This window comes from Pterocles gutturalis, unplaced genomic scaffold (assembly GCF_000699245.1).
Source record: "Pterocles gutturalis isolate BGI_N339 unplaced genomic scaffold, ASM69924v1 scaffold51998, whole genome shotgun sequence".
NCBI lineage: Eukaryota > Metazoa > Chordata > Aves > Pterocliformes > Pteroclidae > Pterocles > Pterocles gutturalis.
This window is the reverse complement of record NW_010127608.1, coordinates 1-10,716: the sequence shown is the minus strand read 5'-3', so window position 1 is coordinate 10,716 and position 10,716 is coordinate 1. Positions and strand designations below refer to the sequence as shown.

The window sequence follows — 10,716 nt, the reverse complement described above, 5'->3', positions numbered from 1 at the left end:
CATTCTATGATTCTATGATTTATGATTCTGGATTCTTAAATACCAGTCTTCCAAAATGCAGCAGTGGAGATCAAGGAGGAGGAAGAAACTCTGCAGTGAGTCCAGCAAAACCTACTTTTTAATTTATTTGGTTAAGACTTCACATATCGTTTGAGCTAAATTCTGCTATTACACACACAGAGCATGATTTCAGTGGGAGCTGGAGAAGAAAATAATAGAGACCAAAGACTTTGACCCTTGTCTTGTAACCCAGAGAGAATCCTGGTCTACTGCTGAAAACTTTGCTCCATGAATGATGCAAGAGTCTCTTTGGGACATTTTAGGTTCACACTTGCAGAATTTCATTATGGCATTGGTAGGAATTGTGCATGTCTGGGGCATATTTGGTACGTATCACTTTGAATGACATAGCAACCTGAAAAGCGGCATTTTCTTTGAAAAATTACAGGGCTTTATGCAACTTGAAATTCAGCAAGGCAAATAAACAGTTATTGAAAAAATAAAAATTTAGGGACCTTATCCCTTATTCCTTATTATTTCTTCTGAATAACAGGATTGCAGATATGATACAAATCTGTATTTTAAAACCAGAGTCCTAGAATACTATCTTCACCTAAAAGCAGTCTTTGCTTGGTTCTGGTCTTTTTCACACAACTGTTGACAAAACAAAGCGATCAGGGCAAATTGTTTGCTGTTTCAGACCTGCCAATTTCTATCAGAAAAAAAGCTGCCAAAAAAGCTGTTGGGTATGAAATGATCATTCCCTGAAATCTAGAGGCCTAAAAAAGTGAAAGGGACTCTCCACAGACACTTTATACCCTTGAAGGCAGCTCCTTGGTGCTAAAAGTCCGGTGTAGCCTGGATGGGACCAAGGCCTCCTCTTTGATCAATGTCAATTGTGTCTCTTCCCTGCAGCCAGAAAACCTGGCTCCTGACTGCCAAGTTTTGTGCTGTCTGAGCTGCAGTGGTGCAGCTCATTGGGAAAGTGTCAGTGTGTGAGAGCTGTCCGGAAAATGTTTCCATCTTCCCTTCTTCTCAAAATACCAATTAAAAAAAATAAATATATATCTATATATAACTTCTGTTTTTTTCTCCCTTCCATTTTCATCTGAAACATCAACACGTAAGATGATGGTTAATGTCACAGAACATTTTAAACAGGTGCACTTTTATCCAAACTCCAGAATTCTAGCCACAGGGGGAAGATACCTGTTCTGAGATGCTGGCCCATGTTTATTTTAATTAATTAAAGTGCCTGCACAGTACAAAAAAAGCCCACAGAAATACACAAACAGAGGGCTTTGTTTCTAAATATCTGTAAGTCTTCTGAGAAGTGAAACAATATAATAATTGAGCTGCAGTGCATTTCTTGCCCATTGAGGAACAAAACCTATAAATGTTAATTACCTTATAAATGAAATAAGTATTTTCTATACTTTGTAGCTGATGGCAAGAATATTTTGGCACTGAGGTTAGAAAAGTCTTTGAAGGTTTTAGGAAACATAAAAAAATGGAATTATATTTTCACAAGGAAAGGCAGAACTAAGAAAACGCATAATTTTTTTTATTAGCCTAGAAAATACAATCTTTGACAATACTTAGACTGTGTTTTTCCTGGTTTCAGGTACTCTCTTGTTTTACTTTTAAAATTTTGTTTACAGTAATATTTTCTCAACATAAATGTTACTTTTCACTGTGAATTTTGATTAGGATTTTGAGAACAAATCTTTTTTTTTTGCAGGAAAGTGGAGGCAATTCTTATTTTGCTGAAGAGCCTTTCAATTCCATCAGATGTCTTTTACATGTACCAGCTCAAAAATCAGTAAAAACATCCTTTCCTTATCCTAATCTAGGCTTGTGAGTCATTAGAAAGACTCAGGAGCCAAGACATAACAAGATGCAGTTGATATGTTTATTCAAAGAAAACATTTATAAAATGGCTGAAAATAATGATATATGGAAAAAGAGACAAAGCCTACATGCTACATGCCATTTTGCAGTGTTTACATTTTGAAGTGAGCGCTGGGGGTGTGTGTTTGGAGGGAGTTGGTGAGGCAGAAGCAATGCTTTCATCCGAGGAGAAAATAAGTACTAGCGGAAGCACCCTGCTTGCTGAAATGTATCAAAAGAGCTCTAAAATGTAATTAAAAATAATTTTGTGGCAAGGTTGTAGGGTCATCATCTTACAAACGCATCAGTGCTCTTAGGAAACTAACGTTGCCACTTATTGTGTGGTAGTTCACAGCATGTGCCAAAAAGAGGCACAGATATACTGGCCCTCCCAAGAGGATGCTGCACACGCGGTACCACCTCCAGGGCCCTATCAGAGCTTAGGCAAACTTCTCTCCCCAGCAGAAGGCAACTCAGGTGGGCTCACAGGACCCCCGCACTGTCAGAGCAGCCAGAGAGCTGGGTGGGCGCTGAAAACGACTGACCAGCCCCTGTACCTCCAGCGGGGCTGGAGAGGACATGGACACAGGACAGAAGTAGTCCTTTAAGATGGGCCTTGAACGTCACTCCGGCAAAGGCATAGATCACAGGGTTCAGGCAGCAGTGGATGAAGGAGATGGTTTCGGTCAGCTGCAGGGCCAGGGCTATTTGGGAGCTCACCTTGCAGTCATTGATGATGTGCAGGCTCTGCAGGGAGTCTAGGAACAGCGCAATGTTGAAGGGAGTCCAAAATAGGAAGAAAACAATGACGATGATGAAAATCATCTTGATTGCCTTGATCTTGTTCCGATTTTTGCATTTTTGCAGGTTTCTCAGTATCTGGGCATAGCAGCAAATGAGGATGCTAAGGGGAATCAAGAGGCCCAAGATATTGGCTACAAATTGAGAAGCAACCTTCCAGGTATTGTCACCTGGGGGGTACGTGGGGACACACTGCACAGACTGCTCGATTTCCAGCTGCTGGTTGAACATGATGTTGGGGACAGAAGCCAAGCCAGCCACCAGCCACAGGATTAAACTGATAATTATGCCACAAGAGGCTGTCCGTATCCTCATGGCATAGACAGCGTGGACAATTGCTATATACCTGTCTATGCTCATGAGGGTTATAAAGAAAATACTGCTATAAAAACCAGTGTAATAAATACCAGCCATTATCTTGCACATAGCGTTGCCAAAAACCCACTGGTCTGAAGCATAGTGGGCTTGGAAAGGGAGAGGCACAACGAAGAGGAGATCGGAGGCTGCGAGGTTCAAGAGGCAGATGTCAGTCATCGTTGTCAACCTTTTCCTGGTCAGGAGAACCCAAAGGACCAAGGAGTTTCCCAGAAGGCAGAAGACAAACACAAGGCAGTAAAGGATAGGCAGAAAGAGGGATTTGAACCTGCGAGCGCCGTTTCCTTCATTGCACGGAGCAGTGTTTTCATCATATCCATAGTCATATTCTGTTGTGCTGAGGAACTGGCTTGTGGGGTTCATCTCAGATACCTGTGCAGGAAAGAGCAAGGGATAAATGGCTGACTGTCCTGGTACGGGACTCCCAGGGTGGCTTCTGCCTCTCTCTGTGCCCCATAGAGCCCGTGGGTCAGACTCCAGGCAGCCAGGGACTGCAAAATGCACCTGCAGCCTGCCAGTTGTTCCTATACATGTGTAAGTGTGAACACTGGGATGCTCTCGGTTTCTCCGAAACTGCCTCAGTGCTATAGTGAGTTAGCCCCTCATCATTATAGTGACAGGGAAAAATTTGTGCTTTGAATAGTAATGGTGCAAAATGGTACAAAACCAGCATCTGATCTAAGAATCTGGATTTTCTTTTGCTTCCTGAGGTAGAGAAGCTTTTAGCCTGTAGCAGAGATGTCACCTCATGATCCTTATAAAAGGGGATCTGGTTTGCAGAGTTAAGTGTTCACGTTTAAAGAAGTAATGGTTCTTTCAAAAGACACTATTTTAAAGGAGTTTGCCTGGTCACTGCTAAGACATTTGCATGTTTACTGCATACTGTACCTATGTTATGCTTGCATACAGGTTGATCACATCTTGAAAGAGCTTCAAAGACACAGAGTTTCCAGGAGAGGTGCATAATTTGTAATAATCATTGCTATTAAGCTGTAGCAATAGTACAGATGACAGTGATTAATTAATTAAAAGTAGAGAACATGCTCTCCTGAGTTAAAAATTGCTACTTGGGTATATGAAAAGAGAGAGAATGGTGAAAAATTTCATATTGATGAGGAAGGAATCAGAATTCACCCCTTCTTGCCCAGCTATGCCACCTTGTGCAGGGAAGAAGAAGGATTTGCATGCACAGCAGAGAGGGGTGCTGGAGTCAGTGTCTGTCCTCTGCTGCAGGTGTGGATGCTGCTCATTCCTCACTGACGTGCCTCAGCTTTTCTTGAACTACCAGGACTGTTTCCATCTAAGTCAATTGTCACGTGCAGTGCAGAGAAACCTGTTACAAATAACAGCACTCAACCCTACAGAGTTTCTTGTTCAGAAATAATGAGGGATGTGAGAAAAGCAGTGCTGAAGTCTACATTGATAGTGTAATTATTTCCTATATTTAGTTTTAAGCTGTAGGTAGGACATCTGCATTATTAATTTCAACTTTGTTTTCATGCATAAACCCCTAAATATCGAGATGTTGAGACACTAGATAATGGCTGTTCATGCAGCAACAGATATGGGTAGAAAATATTTCCTGCTAATGCTGTTGATGTGTGACCCAATACACCGTGACTGTAAGCATTGCAGCAATCGCTTGCTTTTCTTAATTGCCTGTCAGGGACCCTTTAAAAGCAGTCCATAGATTCAGCAACCAAAAGTAAAAAATTTTCAAAAACTAATGAATACTGTGTTATAGATATATAGATGTATAAATATACTGATAAGTACAGATATGTAGATACATATTTATAGATATGATGGATCTGTTTTTGGCAAAATTCAAAAGTGTTTTTCCTGGGATGGACAGAGACTGGAGATGTCAGACTTTCAGACCGACTTTACACCATTAATGCCTATGACAGCTTCCAGACAGGGCACAGCATTTTCCATTTCCTGCCCTCTCCATGTCAGTTGGCAAAACAGTCAAACTGAAAAAGCAGTTTTCCGGAGGGTATTAAGAGAGAGAGAACTGCTGCAGGTCCCTTTCCCCTCATTACCAAAGTTAGCCCATTACTTTTAAGAGTAGCGCGTTAAATGTGGATGGACTTTACCTTTGACAGCAAGAAGCCTCTACTCTCTCCGTTGGCTCCAGCTGCCTTCTCCTTCTGCTGTGTCCTTGTCCTCTTTCCAGCTCAGGAGCTTCCAGGAGGTTTACTCCATAGCTTGTGGAGACGGATGAGATTGGGTGATATGTGGGTGTCAAATGGGTAGCTACCAGTTACAGAACAGATTTTGAGGCAAATATAGAAGGTTTTGTAGCTGCAGTAAACAGGAAAAGAGGTGAGAGGGCTTACAAACACATTCTGCAAAACAAAAATTGAATATGGCTCTTTTTGAGGACAGTACAGGTAACACGTGAACAGATGTTCTCTTTTTAACGCATTTACCAACCCCCCTTTCCTCACTGCCACCCCTGACTTAAATGAAAAATTTAAAAGTTCAGATGTCTCCATTGCAGAACATGCCTTATTAAGTTTGCAACTTTTTACAAAAGCTGTTATATAATTTCTGAGATGTATTGTTTTAATTTCCTTCAGCTAATATGAACTTGTATACTGCATTCTGGTTATGTCCCTCCCCATTAGTAACGTATTAACTTTCTGGGCAAAATAAGAACTCACAGCTACTGATACCTCTTTGCAATCATTTTTGAAGCAGCTTTTATCAAGCAAAGATATTTCAGAGTTTCTTTGCTACCTTGGGTTTTTTTAAAATATATTTTAGTGCATTTAGGATACATGGTCAAGGACAAATATTAAAACAAGGACAGGCTTGACATTTTTTATTTTATTCAGTAACTTTAAATTCTTTTTTTTTGTGTGTAATACTGTAAACTGTGGTGCTTTCTAAGTCAGCCAAACAAAATGTTTTTCATCCATTAATCTAAACAAGAACTATTTCCCTGATTTATAGAATCACAGAGAACACAAGAGGTTTGCCCAAGAACCCCAGACAAGTATGTGGCAGATCCAAAGCATGACTGTAATTAAAGTTATTCACCTGTTCCTTGATAGCAGCTAGCAGTTCCAGTCCCAAGTAGCTTTCAGCTTTGCTGGCTGTTGCATAAACAAATAGTGAAAGAGAGTCCTGAAGAACAGAAGAGCAAAATACTGCAGGGAAATAAAAAGAAAAGTGAGAAAGTGAGCTGCATAAAAAAACAGATAACCTAATGAAGGACCTGGCACTAGTCGGTAGCACAGTCAAAAAGAAAAGACCTGCCCCTTGAGGTACTCAAAATGCTACCGATGGCCACAGCATCACCTTGCCTCCGAGTACCCAGTTGGTCTTTTTATATAAGAGACATCAACTCCTCTTTTTTCAGGGTTTGTTTTTTTTCAAAATTAACTTTTGAACATTGTTGTAATAGAACTTTATGTTGTTCTATTCTCTAGATATTAATTATATGATTAATAATATGTCAATAGTATGTCCTGCTGTTACAGACATACAGTACAATGTAACGTAACTCCATTCTATTTACTTTTTTGTTTAAAAATCAGTAAGGTCAGCCTTCATTATTTCTTCTTATGATCAAAACACCAATCAATTAAAGATGCCCCCTTTTCCATAGGATGCTTTTTGCATTAGTTTGGCTGATAAGTTATTAACACATATAAAAAAATTAAACAATAATTTCACATTAAACTGATAAAAGAATTAAAGCCTCCATTAAAAATATATCTGCATTTAAAAATATTTATACGTATTCTAAGATTTACAAAAAACCTTATATTTTTTCTTGAGTTATTTTCTGTTGCATGTATTATGATTTTGCAAAAAGATTTTGGTTCATTCAGAATGTATATTTTTTAATTGGAAAATCTTCCAGCCACATATTTTCACCCGCTGCAATCCTGCACAGCCATGCAAAGCGAGGCATGAGGGTGGAAGAGGGTGGCAGAGAAACGCCAGAGGAAACATTGCATGTGTTGGAAAAAGCTGGGGCAAGCATGAAGATGCAGAGGACCTCAAAGGCAAGGAAAAGAGCTTGAATTCAAGTGAAAAAAAGACAAGATACAAGTGAGCAGGCCTGGTGACTGTGCTGGCCATATGGGTAACAGCTTGGCAATAAGGAAAGGGAGGAAAAATTGTGGTGGTGCCAGTGTTTTGGAGGGAAACAGCAGAATTACAGAGTCTGATGTAACATTTCCAAGAGCAGCTTTGCTGTATTTTGAGAAGTGATATCCATGTTTGAGTCCCTGGCCCTGCCCGGCTTTCAGAAAGGTTTCTGTGCCTGTGCCACTTCTGGGGTGACACACAAATTTCTCCCGAGCTTTTCTCAACAGAGGAAGAAAATTCATTAAAGGCAAAGGAAGATGTGATTTGTAGAAAGTAGTGAAAGGAAGGGAGCGGGGATGGGTTTAGGAGATGACAAAGATAGCTTTGGAAAAGTGCTGTCCCCGATGGACAGGTATGAGGGTGGATGGGAGAGGAGGCCCACAGCACAGGGGTGGACTTGGGAACTGCTGGCTGAAAGGGTGATAATTATGATGGTGAAAACTAATGGGAGGTGCCTGGGTTGGGGTACGGGAAGAACTGGAGGCAGGTTTTATTCTTCTTCCCATGCTGAGCCCTACTCACTCTTCCACAGGTAATTCAGAGGGACCATGGGCAGACAGAGCACTGCTGGGCTGGAGGACAGCAGAGATGAGTAACTGCCGGTGCGTTCACAGGTGTGGGGTGCTGAAAGCTGTAAGTGTGCTAAACTTCCCTCAAAAGCTCAGAGGAGGGTATCTGGAGTGAGGAGGATGGGAGGTACACGTTTCTGATGTTCTCCACCATCAGCTATGAGCCAGGCTGTGATGACCTGTGTCCTCTGGGCGCTTTTGCAGTCTGTGAGTAGCACTTGCTACCTTCTGAGTTACACAAGAGCCACACAGGCAAACAGGGATTTCTTACCGAGCCAAGAAACAGCCCTTTGAAGTTCATCTGAGGAGGATAACAAAGCAGAAAATGTGGTAAACCAGCAAGAGGCTGTAAAAAATGAACACAAAAGTTAAAGGTCATCTGCACTCAGAAGTGCTGAACACAAGCGGAAAGAGGTGCAGAGAGGCTGCGAGGTGGTAGGAAGAGCAGCACAGAGAGCTGGGCTCAGCCTGGTAGAGCAACGTCACAGAAGGGATGCGTTTGCTATGCACAGACAACCCATCGAGGAAATGGCTGGGGAAAAGACAGGTTGTCTCACCTTACAGAAAGCACAGGCATATGAGAGCAATAGGAGAGCAAACAGGACAGCAGGCACTGGGCAGTCCCTCCCAGGGCCTCAGGGTGCTCCCAAGGTGGGAGCCAGAGGACAGGGAGGTCTCAGATCTGTTTGCTCTGAACCCATCCAAAATCTACACTAGAGCTCCCTTCTCCAGCAGCCCTGGCTGCTGCCTTGCAGCATCCCTCCAGGTGAGTTTTAGCTGGCCACTAATACCAGCACTAGCAACGTCTCTCCATACTCTGGTGGGCTTTCCTGTGAGAAAGAAATGCCTTACAGCAAAACAGAGACAACTGACTGTTGGTATCTGCAGTGCTCCAGCCTATGGCCAGTTTGGATTTGGAAGCAAGAGCTGTGCCACGCGCCACGCTCCATGCGTCCAGCCAGGACTGTGAGCTGCAGGCTCACATCCTGGTGAAACTGCCGGTGCACAGGCATCTCAGTTACGGCTCAAGTTAAAAAGCACAGGGAAACCGTCACTGCAGGAGGAGCCTTCTGGTTTGCCTGATGTTTTGATGGTGGCTGTCAGGGTCAGCTTGCAGCGGCCGCAGCAGCCCCAGGCAGACTGCAGGTGCTGGGGAGTCTCACACCATGAGACTGTGCACCACACCATTCATGCTTTCCCTTTAGCTGTGCCTGCTGCTATTGCCATTGCAGTGGTTCTTGTATTATTTTATAAATAACCTCTTCTTCTAACCCTTCTTCCTCAAAAACAGGCAGATATCAAAGCTTAAAAAAATTTCCAGTAGAACTAAGATGTGTCTGGTTTGCTGACAGCAGACATAAATTTTTATTTTTCTTTTTAACTTGGTCAGCAAAAATATTGACACCCTCACGTGGAGTTGTATTACTACAACAAAGCGCTTGTGTATGCAGATGTGTACATGCGTGTGTGCAAAAAACAATTTGGCATTGCTCTGGATCTCTCTCCTGCAGCAGATGCTCGGTGCAGAGAAAAAGGCTGTTGGTCAGACAGCAGTCCAAAAACTGTTGGTTAGTTTGTACAGGAGAAGCAGCTGGAGGTGGTTGGTGAGGTCTGGAGCAGCTCACCCGGCTCCATGCTCTGCTTTTCACTGCTGGCACCAAAGATGCACAGATTACGGCTTTGACAGCTGCAGCCTTGCACAATCACTTAGCTTCACCAAAGCAGAAATCAGTGCGTTGCAAAACTTCCAGCACAGTAACTCATTCATAACAACGTCAGCAGTGAGTGGGATTTTCTCACTCGTATCTTGCAACAGGATAATTGTGGGACATGAAGAAGTAAAAAAATACATCTCTTGCATATGGAGTCTTTGAGAACAAGACTCTTCTCCAAATGCCCCTTGCCTGATGCTTCTTTTCTCACCCTAAAGCACTGAGGTTTTTAAGCCTTTGATGTCCCAGACCTCCTGTGTGCCAGTGCCCTGGCACCTCACAGATTATCGTCTGACACGGCTTTCCCTAAGAGTGGGAGAACAGAGAAAGATGCAAGCAAGAATGAGTTAGAACAGCAAAATCACAGAACACAGGACTGGGTAGGACACCGGGAGATCATGTAGTCCATCTCCTGCCTTGAAGGCAGGGGCAGTGTCCCCCTGTCATTCTTGCCACATGGTTGTTCAGCTGGCTCCTACAGTCCCTGCTTTGGCCCAGCTTCTCCTCGGAAACCATCCCAGTGCTTCTTGAGACTCACTCCTTGTAAATTTGTCTTAATCTAAAACTCTCCTGGTATCATTTAAGCCAGTTTTTTATCTTTTCCATGGAAAAGCAATTGCTACTTTCTTTTATCTGCTTTAAAATATTTGAAGGTCGTGTTCCCCTTCAATCTTAATAGCTCATATTCCATCATTTTCTTCCTTTTACATCATGTTTTCTAAGTTGTTAATCATAGCCACTGTTCTCTTGTGGCAGCCATCCAGTTTTCCTTAATCTTTTTGCATCACGCTGCCCAAAACTAGACAGAAAGCCCCAGCTGTGGCCTTACTCCTGGCAGAGCACACTGGAAGAGTCGCCTGCCTGGAACAGCTGTCATCTTTTGCAATCACATGGCGCTGGTGACTCACACTTCTCTTGTGCTGGATGCTGGGCCCCCAAATACTTTTCTCCAGAAGTGCTCCCTTTCCCATCCTGTGTTTGTGGTCCTGACTGACCCTGCCCATGCGCAGAAGCGGGCGCTTGTCCTTAATGAACTGCAACCCGTCGCTCCTGGGCTTTTTAATCAGTCAAGGTCCATTTCAGCAGCCATCCTGTCCTCCAGTACCTTTGCACCCCCTTCCAAGGTGGTGGCATGCATAAAAATAATAGAAACATGTACCAGCCCTTCATCCAGAGCAGTAACACACATAGCCCTGTGCGTCCCTGTGCGGCTGCACCACTTCTGCCTCCCAGCTGGCTTTCAGGCCATGCCTGCAACGGGG

The 10,716-nt window shown here is 43.0% G+C and overlaps 1 protein-coding gene across 1 annotated transcript; it reads right to left on the bottom strand.

Moving 5' to 3' along the window:
* Positions 1-2,373: 2,373 nt before the first annotated feature.
* Positions 2,374-3,429, bottom strand: CCR8 (chemokine (C-C motif) receptor 8). Its single transcript, XM_010079313.1, has one exon. It carries the CDS (start codon positions 3,427-3,429, stop codon positions 2,374-2,376), a length of 1,056 nt encoding a protein of 351 aa, XP_010077615.1.
* Positions 3,430-10,716: the final 7,287 nt, after the last annotated feature.

What these genes read in the sequence shown, in the direction of transcription:
- CCR8 (XM_010079313.1), bottom strand. Translation starts at nt 3,429, where the DNA reads ATGAACCCCACAAGCCAGTTCCTCAGCACAACAGAATATGACTATGGA.